At 38.1% G+C, this 23,713-nt stretch overlaps 1 protein-coding gene across 6 annotated transcripts in view; it reads right to left on the bottom strand.

Annotated features, from left to right (window-relative positions):
- Positions 1 to 23,713, bottom strand: part of DNAH12 (dynein axonemal heavy chain 12) — a 224,768-nt gene that overhangs the window by 128,714 nt on the left and 72,341 nt on the right. For all 6 annotated transcript variants that reach the window (XM_047691438.1, XM_047691441.1, XM_047691430.1 and 3 more), the window contains 9 exons: positions 22,089 to 22,210; positions 21,714 to 21,996; positions 18,898 to 19,017; positions 18,198 to 18,354; positions 17,794 to 17,966; positions 5,960 to 6,112; positions 5,473 to 5,712; positions 4,899 to 5,144; positions 4,441 to 4,560 (listed from right to left, as the gene is read on the bottom strand). In XM_047691438.1, coding sequence (XP_047547394.1) covers positions 4,441 to 4,560; positions 4,899 to 5,144; positions 5,473 to 5,712; positions 5,960 to 6,112; positions 17,794 to 17,966; positions 18,198 to 18,354; positions 18,898 to 19,017; positions 21,714 to 21,996; positions 22,089 to 22,210 — 1,614 coding nt within the window. The remainder of the gene's footprint in view (positions 1 to 4,440; positions 4,561 to 4,898; positions 5,145 to 5,472; positions 5,713 to 5,959; positions 6,113 to 17,793; positions 17,967 to 18,197; positions 18,355 to 18,897; positions 19,018 to 21,713; positions 21,997 to 22,088; positions 22,211 to 23,713) is intronic.

The following is a 23,713-nucleotide window of genomic DNA, read 5'->3' as shown; positions in this document are numbered from 1 at the left end:
CCATCAGAGAATTTAATGGTCATGTGGGCTCATGTGACAGATTTCAATCTGGAGAAGCTCAAATGCAAATCTGATTTACCCACTGCCTTGCTTTTGCTGAGTATGAGGTGACACAAGAAATCAAAGGCTTAGCTAGAAAGGCACACAGATATTCCCTAATCTTAGGATGCTTAAACCCCAAAATGCTGCTAGAGGAATGGCCCTATAATACAGAACAATTTTCACTCTGAAAACATGAAAACCAGAAGTAAACTAAAGTTCGACAGTGCTGCCACAAAACTCTACTTGGGTCAACTCCCAACTAAACTGATCATCAGTCTAGCTACCTGACAAAGGAAAAACATACTTTTTCTGTGGGAAAATAATACTGTAGCCTCTACAATTGTTTTTACACAGTTCTTAACATAAAATCAAACTCTGCAAGTCATGAGATGAAATAGCTGAAGATCAAGAGAAAAAAAACAAACTGATGACTGAGAGGTCATAATTGGCAAAACAATAAAAATAACTTCCATAAATGTTTAAGAGAAAAATAGACAATATGATGGAAAACAGATGAAAAGATGAAATCAGGGGCCCCTGGGTGGCTCAGTGTTAACCAGTTAAGCCTCTGCCTTCAGCTCAGGTCATGATCTCAGGGTCCTGGGATGGAGCCCTGCATCATGCTCCCTACTCAGCAGGGAGCCTGCTTCCCCCCTTCTCTCTGCCTGCCTCTCTGCCTACTTGTGATCTGTCAAATAAATGAAATCTTAAAAAAAAAAGAAAAAGAAAGAAAAAGAAAAGATGAATTCAAGCAAAGAAAAATGTGGTTTTAATGAAACCAGATTGGACATACTAAAACGGAAAAAATATGTGAAATTAATAATTAATTGGATAGATTTATCAGTGGACTGAATAAAACAAAAAAAATCACTGATCTTAAAGACAGGCTAATAAAATGTATCCAAACTACAGCACAGAAAATCAAAACAATAAACAAAAACAGAACATAAAAGATGTGTGAGGCAATATAAAATTGACGGGGGAAAACAATGGCAAAAGAAATGTAACTTAAAAATCTCTCTACAGGGGGCGCCTGGGTGGCTCAGTGGGTTAAAGCCGCTGCCTTCGGCTCAGGTCGTGATCCCTGGGTCCTGGGATCGAGCTCCGCATCGGGCTTTCTGCTCAGCAGGGCGCCTGCTTCCCTTCCTCTCTCTCTCTGCCTGCCTCTCTGCCTACTTGTGATCTCTGTCTGTCAAATAAATAAATAAAATCTTTAAAAAAAAAATCTCTACAGTTTGCAGCCCGCTGATACCTGAAACATGCAGAGCGTGAGCTTCCTCAAGGAGCTTGTGGCGGCCTCAGTGTCTTCATGTTTAAAAGCAACCTTACCTTAGCAGCAGCTAGCCCTTTGGGGTCCTGAAAACCTTGTTTCCAGATTCCTTGGAGACTTGTGTTATCCTTAACCCCCACTAATCAAAAAGTATACAATCAGTCACGCCTCACAATCCCAGTATAGCTCTTTCTGCCTCCAGGTACTGTTTAGGTATAGTCAGGAGAGATAGGTGGTCCCTGACTCGCCTGACTAGGCTCTGAAACTACTCCTGGCAGGTGGAGACTGAGACAGAGCTGAGCAAGAGATAAGGGAACAAAACAAGATGGCACAAGCTTCCCAGTCAGTTCTCAATAAAAGACTGTCACTGAAAGCCCTCTGTGGCAACCCATTTGGGACCTCTCTCACCCTAGAGAGCTTCTGTCTTTCTCTTCTCACCTTCACTTAATAAACTTTCACCCTTTTGTGTCCATGAGATTCATTCTTAAGCCCCAATCAGACAAGAATCCTGCAAACCTGCAACAAAATGATCTAACATACATTTAATTGGTGTCCCAGAAGGACAAGGAAGACGAAAAAGAGAAGAAATATCTTGAGATGATTACTGAGAATTCCCTAAAGACATCAATCCATAGATTCAAGAAGTGCAACAAATCCAAGCAAGATAAATACCAAACAAACAACACAAGGCACACAGCAAAGAAAAATATTAAGAGAGCTGGAGGGAAAACACACTCTAAAATCAGATACACATAAATAAGAAAAATATCGGACTTCCAGCCATAACAATGAGAGCCGGGAGTTAACAGAATAACATCTTTAAAACAATGAAGAAAGAGGGGCAGACCCCTACCAATCTAGATTTCTGTATTCAGTGAAAAAAATTCTTTAGAAATGAAGGCTAAATAAAGACATTTCAAACAAAGAAAAGCTAACAGAATTAGTTGCCGAAAGACCCACATGCACATAAGAAATACCAAAGGAAGTTCTTTCTGTTGAAGGAAAAAGATCTCAGATGAAAGCATATTTCTGCTAGAAAGAATTAAAAACACTAGAAAAGTAAACAGAAAGGACTTTTTTCAAATGCTAATACCAAAATAAAAAAATAACACTGGTTGTGGTTTATAATATGTAGAAATAAAATACATGATGACAATAGTACAATGGGCAGGGGTGAGTGCATAATAAAATTATACCGCTTAAAGATTTTATGTTGTTTCTGAAATGATGAAATACAAACTTAAATTGTAGGAAGTCAAGGATGTATATTACAACCTGTGGAGTGACCACTGAGGTACTAAAAGTCCAACAGAGAAGAGAATGGAGAAATAAACACTATCTGAAACCAAAAGAAGTCAGTAAAGGAAAAACAAAGAAATACTGTACATATAAAAAACAATAGGACATGGGTTTTTTTCAATGGCCCTGGCTCCCCTTGGCTCATCTGCAGGTGCACTGAGTCACTTGGCTATGCACCTCGTAGCATTGACTCCTAGCAGTAGTTTTCAAACTGGAAGCTGGGAATCCATCGATTGATTGCTATATTCATAGGATAAGAATTCTCCATGAAAATGTTAAATTTTTAAAAATCCTATTAGCATATCTTGAATCAACTTGCTAATTTCCTGGAGTATAATATAGAAATATATGGTCTTTATTCCCAGTCCCTGGTACAGGGCCCTATAACCCTTAAAATTTCCTTTGTTATTCTTAATGAGCCTGGTGGTGGGTATTATGGAGGGCATGCATTGCATGGAGCACTGAGCGTGGTGCATAAACAATGAATTTTGGAACACTGAAAAGAAATAAAATAAAATGGGAAAAAAATGAGCCCTTGTCAATCACACAAGGGGATAGCCTCAGGATGGTGCCAGTCACAAGAAAGACTCAGTGATGAGAGGGTTGGAACTTTCAGCCCTACTTATCAGCCTTTGGTGAATGCACTGGGGTGGAGGAGGAAGGGAAAGGGCAGAAGACAGAGCTCTGTAAAAATTCCTAAACAACAAGATTCAGAGCACTTCTGGTTTGGTGAGCGCATTGAGGTACAGGGAGATTGACATACTCTGAGGTATACTGCCACCGCCCCCCTCATACCTACCTTACCTTATACTTCTCTTCCATTTGGTTCATCCCAAGTTGTATCCTTTATATCTTACTTTTTATTTTTTTAAAAATAGGATCCACACCCAATGTGGGTCTTGAACCAACAACCATCCTGAGGTCAAGAATCCCTATGTTCTACCAGTGAGCCAGCCAGGCTACCCCCTCCTCCAGCCCCAGGTTGTATCCTTTATAATAAACTGGTAAACATAAGTAACTGTGTTCCTGATTTCTGTGAGCTATTCTAGTGAATTACCAAAGCTGGGTGGGGAGGTTATGGAAACCCCAGCCAATCAAAAACACAGGTGGCCCAGAACTTGAGACGGACTGAAGTGAGGGCCAGTCTTATAGGACTGAGACTTTAATCTGTGGAGTCTGACAATAACTACCTGGAGTTTGTGTCAGAATTGAATTGTTGAACATCCAGTTGGTGTCCAGAGAAGAGAACTGGTTGTTGGTTTTGGAAAACACCCTAGAATCACATTAATCTGACACTGCCATAGGATATATATTAGCATTTGAGTTTGAAGCTTAAAAAAAAAAGGCTAAAAAAGTAAATGATGCCTTTAAGCAAGCAATGCCTTAATGATGTAATGGCTCAAACAAATTGAAATTTTCACAGCAATATCAACAGAGAGATTGGGTGGAAGAATTGAATCATTAGACGGAAAAAAATCAGTACATGCTGAACTCAAAAAGTATTCACTGTACATCTTACCATAGAAATTGCCACAAAATAACATTTAATTTCAGCCACATGTCATCCATCTCATTAAGATTGTTTTGTTTGTAATTTAAATTTACTTGTGCTGTCAAATAAATAAAATCTTTTTTTAAAGTACTCATTCTCTCAGAAAGAACATTATTTTTAAACTGAATCTTATTAACATTGGTATCATATAACAGAAGATACTAGAATTTACTCGTGCTCATTAATGAAAGTGGCCAAAATAAGGGTTTATCCTCTGAATAGAATAATTTCCCTCATTTAAAACAATCGAATACATCATTCTCACAGATTTACTTACATGATAGTCAGCTTCAGGAAGTTTAATACCAGGAAATAGATCACTAGTTATTCCATTAAATAAGGGTATATCATGTGATAGAAACTTTGGTTCATTCACATCTTTAATTGATCGAAGAAGCTAAAATCATCCAAAGAGTGCAACATAAGTTACTTGCCCATATTCCCTCCCCTCCCCACCACTAAAAGTCAAATTTCCTCTCACATTGCTCTATGGAATCCCCATACTAAACAGTCAACACTATACTTATCAAGCCAGAAGGTCCTTGGATTCACATAAAGTATAATGAATAATAACATCACCCCAAAAGTACTATTTCAACCTCACATAAAAAGGTTCAAAGCCAACAATTCTCTTATTTGCCTCATTATAGTTCCTGATGAACTTTCCTTAAAAAAATTTTTAATTAAAAAAAATCTGATACTGAAGCTTTCACAACACATATATTTAATACTTACTAGTATATCTTCATTTTCATTTGGAAATTTTAGTTTTAGGTTTCCAGCAGCCACTAAAACCGCTTTTACTGCTCGCATTCCATAGTCATAATGAAATTGTGACGAGAGCTGCTCTGAGCAAAGCCTGTAGGTCATCACTATCTTCACAGACAGAGGTTTCGCATTCAGAAATCCATAGGAGTAGAGGGAGATTTCTGCTATGAGGGCATAGTTTGGAACCATCATGGCCACTGTTCTAAAAAGAACCTGGAGTATATAATGAATAAAATATATTATTGATATAAGGGAAACCGTTTTTAAAAGCTAACCACAAGCATCCCAAGAGAATGCGATGATATTCAAGTTTATTCCCCTAAAGGAGCACCTTTTCATTAATTCTGTGATTTTTTTTTCGATAGCACGGTTTCATACACTTTAATAGGTGTTAAACACCGAAAAAAGTTTTTAGAGGTTTACCTTATGAGGGATGGCAAAGGTAAAAGGGAGATTTACAAATACATGTGAGAAAATCATACCATTCTGAGTGGATTGTGCGGTTAGATTTGATTAAAATTACACTCTTATAAAATATTACCTTAAGATTGTCTGGCAATTCAGAACGTCCCGCATAGCCAGGATTCATGGTAATGGCTACAAAACAGTTTGGATTGAGCTTCAGTTCTGTTCCTTCAAAAACAAACACTTCCAGTTTCTGTTGAATGGCTCTCTGAATGCAAAGGATCTGTTGAGCTACCACTGACAACACTTCCAACTCAATCCGATTAAATTCATCAAAGCAAGCCCAAGCACCAGAAGAGGCCAATCCTTTAAAAAACTAAGAACAAGACAAAAGCAACAGAGTTTTCTTACGAAGGAGCATCATTTGTTAAATATTGAATCTTTTAAGTCAAAACTGAAAATGAAACCCAGTAAACCCCCAAGTATAAAAACAATGTCTTTACCCCTAAAACTGAGGTTCAAGGAATGCATAAACATTCAGATAATGTTTAAACATGAGTTTGTTTCAGTTTATCCCATTGGACCCAGCTGTAAGTTTATAACATTAATAAGCAACTTTGTACCTTTCCCATTGCTAGATAATCTAGCCCATCTGAACAGTTGAACACCACACACTGGACAGCAAGAGCTTTAGCCAAGTCCTTGGTGGTTTCAGTTTTTCCTGTTCCTGCTGGTCCCTCTGGGGCTCCTCCAAGGTTCAAATAGAAGGCACCTATCTGAAAAGAAAAATGTATGTGAAAAGAAATCCATGCTTAAAAAAAAAAAAAGAAAGAAAAGAAAAGGAAATCCATGATTAACTGAAAAAGAAAAGAAGAACAGAAAAGAAAACCTATGATAGACCATTGCTTACAAAATTGATTTAGTCTTATTTGTAGCTTCAAAGGGGCAGTAATACAACTAGATTGTTCAGTTAATTTTTAGCATCCACTTCTCCAGCTGCACAAGGAAAATGTATCAAAATCACCTTATATTATAATACCTCATGAGTATCCCATTTGCCTTTACAAACAAAAGAGAATCTAGCCTTGAGGTATTAACATTGGGTCAGAAGGCTTTGACTAGAGATAGTTGCGGAGACCATTAATGACAATCTCCATGGCTAGATGCCAAGGGCCAACACCTGCAAATGAGTGTTGTAAATAGGGGTCCATCAGTTGGAAGAGAAACTGATGACCTATTTACACAACTTGGTCCATAATTCACCTGGCTATTGCACTCCACTCATGGTATGTTCTCCATTCCTACAACACTGTTCTGTAGTTCTCTTCCAGAATGATCACTTTCTACCTTGCATTGCAGTTAATTTTGCACACTATTTTTTCTCTCTCTCAATTGGTCTTTAAGCTGCTTGAGAGCAAGGTCAGGAGTTTCTGAATTCTTCCTGGGTCTCCTTAACGACTAGAACAGTGGCTGGAAATTTTTAGAAGCATATAAATTATAGTCGACTCCAACTGTGGAGTTTGTTTCAAGAAAACTAGTGTTAAGTGTGAAAATTAACTCCTTTTCGAAAAAATTGGGTTAAGAGACCAAAGTTGTACATATGGTACAGGTAAGGCATAGATGGGAGCTCCCATCTATGGAGCTTAATTAATTTCTGCTTAATTTTGCCATGAACTTAAAGCTGCTCTAAAAAAAAAGTCTATTAAAAACAATTTAATAATAAAATAAATTTTGATTTATATTATTTTACATTTACTAAAATAAGTTTATTAAAAGCAGTATCAATATTTTACCCATCTTTATAATATATATACCCAAGTTTATAATAAGTGCTATACTATTAATGCCCATTAACTTGACTGCTGGAAACCTCAGGTTCTCCCAAAATGCTTACAAATGGGTTCCCTTTATTACAGACAACGGAATTTTTTTTCAGTGCATAGTGTTCTAGACAAGTGTTTAGTGAGATTCTGATCTTACAACTCAAAGCTATGAGCTTCCACAAGTATTCACAGCTTCTGATTTTTCTGAGGCCCCCGTATAGGACACAGAGGCTTGAGATTCATTTACACAACAAATATTTAGGGACTGTGTACTTGTTCACCCCTAGAGTAGAGAACAAGACAGACATGGTCCCTGCTCTCTGGTAGCTTCCTGAGAAAGTGGAAGTTTTGGTGAAACATGTTATCCTAGATGCTCTGACACTTTTTACTGGCCATTGTAGCCATCCCTCAATTGCTGTATCAGCTACAAATAGCTCACAACTGTTTTTTTTTTTTCTCCTGAGAATTTCCCTCTACTAATAGGAGCTACCTTATCCAGGTCACCTGAGTGACTCAGTTGTTAAGCTTTGCCTTCCGCTCGGTCATGATCCCAGGGTCCTGGGACTGAGCCCTGCATTGGGCTCCCTGCCCCTCAAGGAGTCTGGTTCTCCCCCCCCCCGCCACTCCCCCTGCTTCTGTTCCCTCTCTCGCTGTCTCTCTCTGTCAAATAAATAATAAAATCTTAAAAAAAATAGATATTTTATCCACAAACACCTGAAAGCTTACTCACACCCTTGTTACTGTTAAAACCGTCAGTTATCTTACCAGCAAAAACAGTTTACTCAGGAATGGAAGACCATTGCAATTCAGACCATGAAAGCTACTATCAAACCATGGGCAAGTCCAGAGAATGCAGGAGAGGAATGCTCCTTTATAGAGGAAAGGGAATGATGGGAGGGGCCATTATAAACAAGAAGTCCATTGGAAGAAACTGGGAGTTCCAAGTGTAGTAGCTTTTTATTGGCTGATTTGTGACAGTCTTTCATTGGCTGGACTCTTCCTTAAGAAGAAAGTCTTTAATCCTGTCTGGGAAGTCAAGTATATGCTTCTTCCTGTCATGAATGAAAGTACCTCTCTTCCTGTTGGTTTTGCACAAGGAGTGGTAGTAGGCCTTGAGAGCTTCTCCTTCTGGCCTCTCAACTCCATTTTAGTGAGGTTTCCCTTCCTTAATTTTCATACCTCTAGCCCCAGGTGTGACTGATAGTCAATGACCATAAAGAGATATAAAAGCCAGGCCTCTTTGCCTTAAAGTGGGGTACACCCAGGATGCATTTCATGCTCCAAAGCTCCCCATGGGATCAGGCTAAGGCTATACTTCTGTTGAAACTACATCTTTATTTAGCTTTCCCCACCTATTTTCCTCACTTTCCTACAGGTTTTTACTGTGGACATTCCCTAGTAAATCATTTGCCCAAGAATTCTCATTCTGTCTCTGCTTCTAGAAGACTCAAGAACACTTGAATTTTACTTACTCAGCACAGGTGGATTGGTGTTTGTTGATGCTTCTCCTCAATTCCCAGGTAGTGTTACCAGATTTAGCAAATAAAAATACAGAATGCCCAGGTAAATTTTAATTTCTGGGCACCTGGGTGGCTCAGTTGTTTGAGCCACTGCCTTTGGCTCAGGTCATGATCCCAGAATGCCAGGATTGAGTCCCATATTGGGCTCCCAGCTCCATGGGGAGTCTGCTTCTCCCTCTGACCTTCTCCTCTCTCATGCTCTCTCTCACTCTCTCTCAAATGGATAAATAAAATCTTTTAAAAATTTTTTGAATTTCAGGGGATGCCTGGATGGCTCAATCGGTTAAGTGTCTGCCTTCAACTCAGGTCATGATCCCAGGATCCTGGTATCAAGTCCCACATCAGGCTCCTTGCTCATGCTCAGCAGGGAGCCTGCTTCTCCCTCCACTTACCTCTCTCTCTGCCTGCTGCTCCCCCTACTTGTGCACTCTCTCTCTCACTGACAAATAAATATATTTTTAAGACAAATAAATAAATATATTTTTTAAAATTTTGGATTTCAGATAAACAATGAATAATTGGTTAATATAAGTATGTCCTGTGCAATATTTGGAACATACTTACACTAACAAATTATTCATTATTTATCTGAATTTCAAATTTACCTTAGAGTCCCATATTTTATCTGGCAACCTTATACTCAGGTGGTTTTTGGTTTTTGTTTTATATAGTCATAGCTTTATCTTCCATAGCTCAACAAAAACAGAACTTAGTATCACCCCCCACATTTTCAGCTCTCTCCCTCCTTTCAGCAGAAATAACTTGGAGTTCCAAGGCCCAGATGGACTTTACTCATCTTCCTTTCATGTCTCCCAGAACTCCACTGCAAAAACCGATACCATTTTCTGAAACTTCAGTTTTTCTCTTTAAATCTCTAATACCTTCTTTTTCTAATTATCCCTAATGGGAGTGACTCATAATTTTCAAGCATTGGTATCCAAACACTCTTGTATTCTACAAAAGGATCCAGAAGTAAATATACATTACTATAATTTCATATAAAGGGATTTTGGGACCAGGAAGGGACAGCTCTATTCAACTATTACAGATAAGAGAATAAAATGAGGAGGGGGAGGAGCAAGGTGGCAGAGGAGTAGGAGACCTGAATTTCGTCTGACCCCAGGAATTGAGGTAGAGAGTTATCAAACCATTCTGAAGAGCTACAAACTCAACAAGAGTTAAAGAATAGCAGCAATTCTATGAATGCAAAAGTGACCACTTTCTGGAAGATAGAACATGTGAAGAAGTGAATCCAGGATGATATATGGGAAGATAGACCATGTGGAAGACAGACCATGGGAGAAGTGAATCCAAGATGGTATATGGGAAGAGGAAAATAGACCAATAGACAGTTGGTTGAGTGGCTCACCAACTGAGCCACCCAGGTGACAGCTCCCAGCAAGTGATATAGCAGCAGAGCACAAAATTAGAACTTTTAGAAGTCTGCTCTGCTGAGGGACATCACTCCAGCAGCTCAGTGGGATTGGGGGGGTGGTGCCTTCGTGGGGACAGTGTGGTCTCAGGACTCCCTGTACTCCCCCAGAGGAGGGGTGTGGGAGCCTGCCACAGGATTTGGCTTGGTTTGGAGACTCCAAATAGGGCCATGAGCCAGATATAGAAATGCTTGGTCACAGGCCAGGTGAGCATGGAGTGCAGCCAGAGACCAGGGAGACAGGAGTGATTGACTGCTTTTCTCTGAGGGAAAACTGAGGAGTGGTGCCCCAAGCTCTTAGACCCTCCCAGCCAGAGATTGGGAGGCCGCCATTTTCATTCTGGTCTTCCAAAGCTATAGAGAAAGCATTCACAGAACAAAAGCTACTGAGAGCAAACCCAAGCAGATTGATTAGCCTGGCCCCTGGCTAGGGCAGTGCAATTCCACCACAGGCAAAGACATGGGAGAATCACTGCAATAGGCCCCCACGCCCCCCAGAAGATTAGCAAGACCATCCAGCCAAGACCAAGTCTACTGATAAATGAGAATTGCAAAACACCAGTGCTAGGGGAATACAGCACACATGGCTTTTTCCCCATGATTCTTCAGTCTTCAAAGCTAAATTTTTAATTTTATTTTTTCTTTTTCTATTTTTTTAAAAATTTTCTTCTTTCCTATTTTAACCAACATCTTACCTTATCAATTCCTTTTTTAAAAATCTTATTTAATTTTCATTTTTACAGTCGTATTCTACCCTTCATTTTATTTAACCTTACTTTTTGTGTATATATACAAGTTTTTCTTTCTTTAAGATTTTAGGATACAGTTTATTTTTTTTTAAGACTTTATTTATTTATTTATTTGACAGACAGAAATCACAAGTAGGCTGAGAGGCAGGCAGAGAGAGAGAGAGGAGGAAGCAGGCTCCCCTGCTGAGCAGAAAGCCCAATGTGGGGCTTGATCCCAGGACCCTGGGATCATGACCTGAGCCAAAGGCAGAGGCTTTAACCCACTGAGCCACCCAGGTGCCCCAGGATACAGTTTCTTTAAACAGACCAAAATCTAGTGTATAGCTTTGTTCTAGTATCCCACCTGATCACATTCTCTCCTTTCCTTTTTTTTTTTTTTTTTTAATTTTTTCCTTTCTGGGGGTGCCTGGGTGGTTCAGTGGTTAAGGCCTCTGCCTTCAGCTTGGGTCATGATTCCAGGGTCCTGGGATTGGGCCCTGCATCGGGCTCTCTGCTCGGTGGGGAGCCTGCTTTCTCCTCTCTCTCTGCCTGCCTCTCTACCGACTTGTGATCTCTGTCTGTCAAATAAATAAATAAAATCTTAAAAAAAAAAGTTTAAATTTTTTCCTTTCTTTTTTCAACCAACTTCTTATCAATTCCTTTTTTAAAATCTTTTTAAATTTTCATCTTTACAATCATATTCCATCCTTTCTTCACATTTACCCTTATTTTTTTATATATGTATATTTGTAAGTTTTTCTTTAAAATTTTGGGAAGTAGTTTCTTCTAACAGACCAAAATACATCCAAAATCTAGTGTGTGGCTCTGTTCTACACACCAGCCTGATCATATTCTTTTTTTCTTTTTCTTTCCTTTTTTTTCCTTTCTTTTCCCCCCAGTTTTGGGTCTCTTCTGATTTGTTTAGTGTATATTTTTGTGGGTTGTTGTTACCCTTTTAGCATTTTGTTCTCTCATTCATCTGTCCTTCTCTGAACAAAAATGACAAAACGAAAAAACTAACCTCAAAAAAAGGGGGGGGGGCAAGAGTCAGTACGGACTGCCAGGGACCTAACCAATATGGACATTAGTAAGATGTTGGAACTAGAGTTCAGAATGACAATTATAAAGACACTGACGGGGCTTGAAAAAGGCATTGAAGATACTAGAGAATCTCTTTCTGAAGAAATAAAAGAACTAAAATCTAACCAAGTCAAAAGCCAAAAGGCTATTAATGAGGTGTAATAAAAAATGGAGGCTTTTACTGCTGGATAAATGAGGCAGAAGAGAGAATTAGTGATATAGAAGACCAAGTGATGGAGAATAAAGAGGCTGAGAGAGAGAGAGAGAGAGAGATAAACAACTACTGGATCATGAGAGGAGAATTTGAGAAATAAGTGATACCATAAGACAAAACAATAGAAGAATAATTGGGATCCCAGAAAGAGAAGAAGGAGAGGGGCAGAAGGTATATTGGAGCAATTATAGGAGAGAACTTCCCTAATTTGGGGAAGGAAATGGGCATCAAAATCCAGGAGGCACAGAGAACCCCCCGTCAAAATCAGTAAAAAATAGGTCAACACCTCATCATCAATAGGAAAACTTAAAAGTCTCAGAGACAAAGAGAAAATCCTGAAAGCAGCTTGGGGACAAGAGATCTGTAATCTACAACATTAGATTGGCAGCAAACCTATCCACAGAGACCTGGCAAGCCAGAAGGGACTGGCATGATATATTCAGAGCACTAAACAAGAAAATTTGCAGCCAAGAATACTATATCCTGTTAGCCTGTCATTGAAAATAGAAGAAGATAAAAAGCTTCCAGGACAAACAGAAACTAAAAGAATTTGCAAACACCAAACCAATCCTCCAGGAAATATTGAAAGGGGTCCTCTAAGCAAAGAGAGAGCCTAAAAGTAACATAGACCAGAAGGGGACAGAGACAATATACAGTGACACCTTACAGGAAATACAGTAGCACTAAATTCATATCTTTCAAAAGTTATCCTGAATATAAATGGGGTAAATGTCCCAATCAAAAGACAAAGGGTATCAGATTTGATTAAAACAAACAAACAAACAAGACCCACTGATATGCTGTCTGCAGGAGACTCATTTTACACCAAAAGACACCTCCAGATTTAAAGTGAGGGGGTGAAAAAACATTTACCAGACTAATGGACATCAAAAGAAAGCTGAGGTGGCAATCCTTACACCAGACAAATTTGATTTTTTTTAAAGATTTTATTTACTTCACAGAGACAGACAGAGCAAGAGAGGGAACACAAATAGGGGGAGTGGGAGAGGGAGAAGCAGGCTCCCCACTGAGCAGAGAGCCCAATGCAGGGCTCAATCCCAGGACTCGGGGATCATGACCTCAATCATGACCTGAGCCAAGGCAGACGCTTAATGATGGAGCCATACAGGCACCCCAACAAATTAGATTTTAAACCAAAGACTATAATAAGAGATGAGGAAGGACACTATATCATATATAAAGGATCTGTCCAACAAGCAGAGCTAACAATTTTAAATATCTATGCCCCTAACATGGAGCAGCCAATTATATAAACAAATTAATAACAAAATCAAAGAAACACATTGACAATAACACAATAATAGTAGGCTACTTTAACACTCCCCCATCTGAAATCTGAAATGGACAGATCACCTAAGCAAAAGATCAACAAGGAAATAAAGGCCTTAAATGACACACTGGACCAGATGGACATCACAGATATATTTAGAACATTCCATCCCCAAACTACAGAATACACATTCTTGTCTAGTGCACATGGAACATTCTCCAGAATACATCAATTCCTGGGTCACAAATCAGGTCTCAACCAGTACCAAAAGACTGGATCATTCCCTGCATATTTTAAGACCACAATGCTTTGAAACTGGAACTCAATCACAAGAGGAAAGTTGGAAAGGACTCAAATACATGGAGGCTAAAGAGCATCCTACTAAAGAATGAATGGGTCAACCAGGAAGTTAAAGAAGAATTTTAAAAAATCGTGAAAATGAAAACACAACTGTTCAAAATCTTTAGGATGGAGCAAAGGTGGTCCTCAGAGGGAAGGAGATAGCAATATAAGTCTTTGTCAAGAAACAAGAAAGGTCTTAAATATACAACCTAACCCTACACCTAAAGGAGCTGGAGAAAGAACAGCAAAGAAAGCCTAAACCCAGCAGGAGAAGAGAAACAATAAAGGTCAGAATAGGAACCAATGAAAAAGAAACCAAAAGAACAGGAGAACAGATCAACAGATATAGGAGCTGGTTCCTTGAATGAATTAATAAGATTGATAAACCCTTAGCCAGACTTATCAAAGGGAAAAGAGAAAGGACCCAAATTAATAAAATCATGAATGAAAGAGGAGAGATCACAACCAACACTGAAGAAATACAAACAATTATAAGAATTTATTATGAGCAACAATATGCCAGCAAATTAGACAATCTGGAATGGATAGATTCCTAGAGACATATAAACTACCAAAACTGAACCAGGAAGAAATAGAAAACCTGAACAGACCCATAACCAGTAAGGAAACTGAAGCAGTAATCAGAAATCTCCCAACAAACAAGAGTCCAGAGTCAGATGGCTTCCCAAGGGGAATTCTACCAAACATTTAAAGAAGAATTAATACATATTCTCCTGAAACTGTTCCAAAAAATAGAAATGGAAGGAAAACTTCCAAACTCATTCTATGAGGCCAGCATTACCTTGATCCCAAATCCAAAGACTTCATCAAAAAGGAGAATCACAGACCAATATCCCTGATGAACATGGATGCAAAAATTCTCACTAAAACACTAGCCAATAGGATCCAACAGTACATTAAAAGGATAATTCACCACAACCAAGTGGGATTTACTCCTGAGCTGCAAGGTTGGTTCAACATCCGTAAATCAATCAATGTGATACAATATATTCAAAAAAGAAAGAACAAGAACCATATGATACTCTCTGTTGATGCTGAAAAAGCTTTTGACAAAGTACAGCATCCTTTCTTGATCAAAACTCTTCACAGTGTAGGCATAGAGTGTACAAACCTCAATATCATCAAAGTCATCAATGAAAACCCACAGTGAATATCTGAGAGCTCTTCCCTTAAGATCAGGAACATGGCAGTGATGTCTACTATCACCACTGCTATTCACCATAGTACTAGAAGTCCTAACCTCAGCAATCAGACAACAAAAAGAAATAAAAGATATCCAAATCAGCAAAGAAAAACTCTTGGGTGCCTGGGTGGCTCAGTGGGTTAAAGCCTCAGCCTTCAGCTCAGGGAGCAGGGAGCCTACTTCCTCCTCTCTCTCTCTGCCTGCCTCTCTGCCTACTTGTGATCTCTGTCTGTCAAATAAATAAATAAAATCTTAAAAAAAGAAAAAAAGAAAAGTCAAACTCTCATTCTTTGCAGATAATATCATTCTTTATGTGGAAAACCCAAAAGATTCTACCCCAAAACTGCTAGAACTCACAAAAGAATTGAGTAAAGTGTCAGGATATAAAATCAATGCACAGATATCAGTTGCATTTCTATACACCAACAGAAAGACAGAACAAAGAGAAATTAAGGAGTTGATCCCATTTATAATTGTACCCAAAATCATAAGACACTTAGGAATAAATATAACCAAAGAGGTAAAGGATCTGTACTCAGAAAACTATAGAATACTCATGAAAGAAATTGAGTAAGACACAAAGAAATGGAGAAACGTTCCATGCTCATGGACTGGAAGACAAATATTGTGAAAATGTCCATACCACCTAGAGCAATCTACACATTTAATGCAATCCCTATCAAAATATCCTCACCTTTTTTAAAGAAATGGAACAAATAGTCCTAAAATTTATATGGAACCAGATAAGACCGCACATAGCCAGAGGAATGTTGAAAAGGAAAACCAAAGCTGGGTGCATCACAATTCCAGACTTTAAGCTCTATTACAAAGCTGTCATCATCAAGACAGTATGGTTCTGGCACAAAAACAGACACATAGATCGATGGAACAGAATAGAGAGCCCAGAAATGGACCCTCAACTTAATGGTCAACTAATCTTCAACAAAGCAGGAAAGAATGCCCAGTGGAAAAAAGACAGTCTCTTCAACAAATGGTGTTGGAAAAATTGGACAGCCACATGCAAAAGAATGAAACTGGACCATTTCCTCGCACTACACACAAAAATAGTCTCAAAATGGATGAAAGACCTCAGTGTGAGACAGGAATCCATCAATATCCTTGAGGAGAACACAGACAGCAACCTCTTCGACCTCAGCCGCAGCAACTTCTTCCTAGAAACATCACCAAAGGCAAGGGAAGAAAGGGCAAAAATGAACTACTGGGACTTCATCAAAATCAAAAGCTTTTGCACAGCAAAGGAAACACTCAACGAAACCAAAAGACAACCAACAGAATGGGAGAAGATATTTGAAAATGTCTTATCAGATAAAGGGCTAGTATCCAAAATCTATAAAGAACTTATCAAACTCAACACTCTAAGAACAAATAATCCATTCATGAAATGGGTAGAGGACATGAACAGACATTTCTGCAAAGAAGCCATCCAAATGGCCAACAGATGCATGAAAAATTGCTCACAACATCACTCAGCATCAGGGAAATACAAATCAAAACCACAATGAGATACCACCTCACACCAGCCAGAATGGCTAAAATTAACAAGTCAGGAAATGACAGGTGTTGGCGAGGATGCAGAGAAAGAGGCAACCTCCTACACTGTTGGTGGGAATGCAAGCTGGTGCAGCCACTCTGGAAAACAGTATGGAGGAAGTTGAAAATAGAGCTACCCTACAACCCAGCAATTGCACAATTGGGTATTTACACCAAAGATACAAACACGGGAATCGAAAGGGGCACGTGCATCTGCATGTTTATAGCAGCAATGTCCACAACAGCCAAACTATGGAAAGAGCCTACATGTCCATCAACAGATGAATGGATAAAGACAATGTGGTATACATACACAGTCGAATATTCTGTAGCCTTCAAAAAAAATGAAATCTTGCCATTTTCAATGATGTGGTTGGAACTAGAGGGTATTATGCTAAGCGAAATAAATCAATCAGAGAAAAACAATTATCATATGATCTCACGGATACAAGGAATTTGAGAAACAAGAGAGAAGATCAGGGCGCCTGGGTGGCTCAGGGGTTAAAGCCTCTGCCTTCAGCTCAGGTCATGATCTCAGGGTCCGGGCTCTCTGCTCAGCAAGGAGCCTGCCTCCTCCTCCTGTCTCTCTCTGCCTGCCTCTCTGCCTACTTGTGATCTGTCTGTCAAATAAATTTAAAAAAAAAATCTTAAAAAAAAAAAAAAGACAGAAGATCATAGGGGAAGGGAGGGGCAAAATGAAACAAGATGAAACCAGAGAGGGAGACAAACCATAAGAAACCCATAATTTCAGGAACAAAACTGAGGGTTGCTGGAGTGGAAGGGTTGCTGGAGTGCGGGGGTGGGGGGGCGGATTGGTGGGAAGGATAGGGGTGGCTGGGTGATAGACACTGGGGAGGGTGTGTGCTATGGTGAGTGTTGTGAATTGTGTAAGACTAATGAATCACAGAGCTGTAATCCTGAAATAAATAATACATTTTATGTTAACAAAAAAATTTTTAAAAGAGAATAAAATGGGGATAGCCATGTTAAATTTGGATAAGAAAGTATGACAACAGGGGCACCTGGGTGGCTCAGTCATTAAGCGATCTGCCTTCAGCTCAGGTCATGATCCCAGGTCCTGGGATCGAGCCCTGCAACAGGCTCCCTGCTCAGCGGGAAGCCTGCTTCTCCCTCTCCCACTCCCCCTGCCTGTGTTCCCTCTCTCACTGTGTCTCTCCCAGTCAAATAAATAAATAAAATCTCTTTTAAAAAAGTATGACACAAACGAAAAAGTAATTTTAATGTATGAATCAAAATAATTTAAATACATACCAATGTTCTGTAACACCTGTCAGTTAACGGTGTAATGACAAGTCGAGGTGAGTTACCAAGATACTCATAAGCATATTTTACATTGCAATTAATGATACGAACTCGAGCATTTTCAAATTCCCAATAATATCGAAGCTGAGCAAGCCACTGGAAATCTGTATCATGGGAGACACCTAGAAAGAATAAGGTAAAACAAGACACATAATCCTGAAAAGGAAAAATAATTTGAAAAATAGGTATCCTATCATTTTTTGTAACAGCAGATATTAAAATAATTTGCTAATTTATAGAAAGAATCAAGTAAATTAAATTCTGTTGAGAGTGAAAACAACATATAGTATAAAACTTGGTTTCTAGAAGCTATTAATATTTTATCTTTAACATTACAGAGAAGAGTCACATACCCATATCAATCATGTCCATGACCACATCTCTGGCATGGACATCAATTGTAACCAAAGCTCCCAGAGTAATCCTGGTCTGCTTCGACAGTTTTCCCCTTACCAGCTCTACAATATCATTTAGCTGATTCTGAAGTTCCTTATAGTATTTCTTTAATGCCTACAAAATAAAAAAGCAATTAAACTAATGGTGTATAGTATCTAAAATACGTATTTTATATACTCTTTTACAAAACAATTCTGACTTCATATCTTGATATAGAAATGAATTCTAGAACAGAATGGGTTTGTCTAAGCTTCATAAAATACTGAGAACAAGTTTCCAAATAACTATAATTTTAATGCTAGATGTATAAACAGATGGGAAGACTGCCTTTACAAAAATAGATAAGCTAACTAAGAAACATAGCAGTAGAAAAGAATGCTATATGTATAAAAAAAATTGCTTTGAGCTACCTGGGTAGCTCAGTTGGTTAAGCATCCGACTCTTGATTTTGGCTCAGGTTATGATATCAGGGTTGTAAAATCGAGCTGTATTTCAGACTCCATACTGGGTATGGAGCATGCTTAAGATTCTCCCTCTTCCCTCTGCCCCTCTCCTGCATATGCGCTCTCCAAACAAACAAACAAACAAATAAATAAGTAAATAAGTAAATAAGTAAATAAGTAAATAAATAAATAAATAAATAAATAAATGCTTTACCTCTGTCCCACCACTTATAACTTCCTGTGTCTCAGAAGTCCAGAACATTTGAGAAACACAGAGTACAACTTGGCCAGGCCACTCTCGAACCCAGTCTTTTCTTGCGGATTCTGGATATGCCTGAACAATTAAAATGCATTTCTAACTTTAAAAGATTATGAAAGGAATAAAAAGCTAAATGTCTAATAATGGGGAAATACAACATTTGATATATTTATAGGCTAGAATATCACATAGTTATGAAAATTTCCAGATGACTATTTAAAAGAAAAATTTGTTTATTCATTTGTTCATTTATTCATTTGTTTATTCATAAAAGAGTAGTAAAATGAACACTAATATGTTAATAATCAGTTATCTCTGGAAACATTTGATTGTTGATTATTCCAGAAATTTATTTCTATATATTTTTAAAGATTTTATTTATTTGTTTGACAGAGAAAGACACAGCAAGAGAGGAACACAAGCAGGGGGAGTGGAAGAGGGAGAAGCAGTCTTCCCACTGAGCAGGGAGTCTGATGCGGGACTTGATCCCAGGACTCTGGAATCATGACCTGAGCGGAAGCAGACGCTTAACGACTGAGCCACCCAAGTGCACCAATTTTATACGTTTTTACGCTGCTTTGCTATAGGGAGTTGTCAAGTTTTCTATATAGAATACATATCACTTCTATTATAATGAAATGTAAGGAGGGATTTATTAATCTGTAAAAAAAAATTGGTTTAATAGATTATATATTGATGCTGATTTAATTGAAAAGTAGATTATATAATCTAGTGGAAACCTGGATTAGTAGCTAGAACCCTTGTAGGATTTATCTATAGCTTTTCTAAAAACTTATATGACCAGAGTATATAATTCGAACAATAATGGGGTGCCTGGGTGGCTCAGTCGTTAGGCATCTGTCTTTGGCTCGGGTCATGATCCAAAGGTCCTGGGGCTGAGCTCCACATTGGGCTCCCTACTCATGGGGAAGCCTGCTTCTCCTCTCCCACTCCCCTTGCTTGTGTTCCTGCTCTCGCTCTCTCTCTCTCTCTCTCTGTCAAATAAATAAAATCTTTCCAAAAATTATATATTTGTTGAATTATAAATAATTTAACAATCTGTGCTTTTGAGCTCAAATTATATTCTCATTTTTCCTAACTTTTTATGTTCAAAATGTATTTAAATAGATTGAGGGTGGAGTTTAATCTCCTAAAAAAATAACAAGCTTCATGGGCGCCTGGGTGGCTCAGTCATTATGCATCTGCCTTCACTCAGGTTATGATCCCAGGGTCCTGGGATTGAGCCCAACATTGGGCTCCCTGCTCAGCGGGAAGCCTGCTTCTCCCTCTCCCACACCCTTGCTTGTGTTCCCTCTCTCACTGTGTCTCTATCAAATAAATAAATAAAATCTTTAAAAACAAAAAGAAAAAAAATAGAAAAATGACTTGCTTCAAGTAATAATAGCAGATACAAGTTATAAATTGAAAAAGCTGCAGAACAAAATTTGAACTTGACACTAATGGGAACTGTATTTTTAATACAATAACACCATTAGATAAAATAATGTTAAACATAAAGATATAAATATATTATTACTTAAATACATTTTATTAGCAACATTTAGAAATTTAAAAAATGACAAGTTTCAAAGAAGGAGAAGTTTCAAAAAATGGATGAGTCATTTATAGATACACAGAAGGTAAATTTCTATACTAATCAAGAAATACTTTCATGGATAATGTTGGATTTTTTTCCTACATGTTTTAATCTGTTTGGAATCATAAATAGAAAAAGAAGAGAAAAGGCCAAGATTTATCTGCAGGAATATTAAAGCTGAATAGAATAGCCACTGCAATAAGATGAGCTTCACAGGGTGAAAGAAAGGGGGTACCTCACTCACATAAAGTGAGTTGCTGGATTTTAAAAGGCTGCAATGCCTTTCTTTTTTTTTTAATTTTAATTTTTTTTAATTTTTAATTTTTAAATTTATTTTATTTTATTTTATTTTTTAATTTTTAAAGGAACATAGCTGTTCCTTTGTGGTCCTAAAGACAGAAATATACTGAATTTTATTATTCAAGATTAAGTTAATTGGATCAGCATAAGTAAGGTACATGCTGTACTTCAGTGTTACATTTCTTTTTTTTTTTTTTTTTTTTTTAATTTGACAGAGAGAGATCACAAGTAGACAGAGAGGCAGGCAGAGAGAGAGAGGGAAGCAGGCTCCCTGCTGAGCAGAGAGCCGGATGTGGGACTCGATCCCAGGACCCTGAGATCATGACCTGAGCCGAAGGCAGCGGCTTAACCCACTGAGCCACCCAGGCGCCCCTAGTGTTACATTTCTTTCAAATATTATATACCCTCTTTTAATGTTTGTTTATCTCATTTTGAGTATCTAAGGTGTAAACAGCCATAGATCACGGATTTCACACCTCTGTCTTGAGGTTCTTTCTGACCCCAGGCTCTGTACACAAGATACCTGAATGCTCTTGCCTTTGCTCTTTATCTTGTTAATTCCTACTTTGGATCTCACTTTCAATCTCACTCTCTGTAAGAGCCTATCACTAGAAACACCCCCTCCATTCTAAATTATATGTACCTTATACTTTCTCATAAAACCTTTTGTCCTTTATAGCACTCAATCACATATTATCAATTCTTACTAGTATCATTATCTTAATAATGTTAGAAACAAAGAAAAAAATAATAAATGGCTTAAAATAGTTAAGAACCATAAATAGTAATTTACCAACACAAGTTCAAAACCTCCTAAAAAGAAAGCACTTGCGGAACACAGGGTGTTCCTGAAATTAAATCTTTGGAAACGCACCAGCCGGGCTGCCGCGATCACATCATGAATACTCCGGAGCATTAAATCTTCCACTTGAATGAGCCACTTTTCCACAGCACCTCGCGCCGCAGATGTGGAAATTAGGGCAATCAGTTCCACTCGCTCCCCTTCAGAGCTATACATGGCCTTAATGTCCAAATTAGGAAGGAATTCCAACTTAGCAATGCCCTCGAAGCATTTTTTTAAATGAGGCTGAACTCTAAGTGGATCTTTGGTCTCTGACAAAATCTCTAACATTTCATCATTAGATAAGAAGAAAAAACTAGAAAACATGAAAATACAAATGCTTTAGTTCTCCTTCATCACGTATCAGAAAATGCTTTTAGTTATAGCACAATTAATTACCCATCATACCGAGGGAAGAAAAGCCGTTTTTTTTCAAGATATGCATTAAGCCCTTTCATAATTTTCTCCAAAAGTTCGTTGCAGTTCTGAAGTTTTTCCAATAAACCTGTTAGAGAAGTAGCAGCAAGAACCTAAAAGATACACATTCGTTCAGGTCAGCACTTATATACCAGATATAACTGTAAGTCCTAAACAGTCTATTGTATATGTCAAAAATGTTGAAATGTCAAAAGGCTTATGAAAATTGTTGTAAAATATTTTGTCATGTAAAATTATTATAATTCAATAAATCAGAAATAGTCTTATCCAAGGATGCAAGTTACAAATGAGAAGTTATAACTGTCATGCACATTTTCATTTCTCATATATTCTTCTGAATGATGTGGGGAAAGTCCATTAGGTTGGTTTGTGGTTTAATTTTCATATTTACAGCTGTCAACTGTGAACAATCTACAGTATAAGTTGGTGAACTACATCCCACAGGTTAAATCCAACTTGCTGCTAGTCTTTTTTTTTTCAGCTTTATAAGGTACAATTGACAAATAAAAATTGTATATATTTAAGGTATACAACTTGATGTTTTGACAGATGAATGCACTCTGCTGCCAGTTTTTTAATGACCTATGAGCTAAGAATGATTTTCATATTTTTTTTTTAAAGATTTTATTTATTCATTTGACAGAGAGAAATCACAAGTAGGCAGAGAGGCAGGCAGAGAGAGAGGAGGAAGCAGGCTCCCTGCTGAGCAGAAAGCCCGACGTGGGGCTCGAACCCAGGACCTGGGATCATGACCTGAGCCGAAGGCAGCGGCTTAACCCACTGAGCCACCCAGGCGCCCCGATTTTCATATTTTTAAAAGGATGAAAAATGAAAAGAAAAATCACATTTCGTGGCAAATAAAATGTCACTGTCCAGAAAGTTTTATTATACCACAGACACATCCATTTAGTAACATAATGTCTCTGGCTGCTTTCTCCCCACGACAGTCGCAGAGTTGAGTAGTTGCAAAAAGACTGTATGTCCCACAAAGTCTAAAATATTTACTGCCTGGTCCTTCACAGAAAAAAAGTTGCTGACTTCTGGCCTACCAGAAATCGTGTTTCACAAAGGTTCTAAGGTCACTGCATAAGGCAAAATCCTTGGAACTCATAGTTTCAGCATATTATTGACTCCCACCAAGTCCAGCATGGCTAATTTTCACCCAGCATTGAAATAAATTGTTACATTTTAGGTTGAAAACCAGATTTAAAAAGTGAATGTATATCTTTCAACTATGAGTATTTTGTGTATGAAAAATACATAGTCTGTCCTTCAACATGAGAATCACACTCGACAAGGTGCTATACTCACTAGGAGAGACACAGAGCAAGTGAGGTCAACTGAGAGAACAGCAGATCCTATATTCCCATCGCTCCCAAGCATATAAAGTCACTGAGTAGAATGTCAGGTGAATCACCTATGTTCATTCTCCTTCCCTTTCTCTTTCTCTCTGTCCATCCCCTTCCTCTTCTTATTTTAGTTTATTTTACAAGAGAAGAATAGCTGTGAGTGTCTATCACAGTCAAATGAGTAAAATGTGCATTTGAGGCAGCTGCACCATTAGAGTTATAAGTAGTGTATTGTATGAATTGAAA

Source organism: Lutra lutra, chromosome 1 (genome assembly GCF_902655055.1).
Source record: "Lutra lutra chromosome 1, mLutLut1.2, whole genome shotgun sequence".
NCBI lineage: Eukaryota > Metazoa > Chordata > Mammalia > Carnivora > Mustelidae > Lutra > Lutra lutra.
Note: the sequence above shows the minus strand (reverse complement) of the source record. Positions and strands in the feature narration are given on the sequence as shown.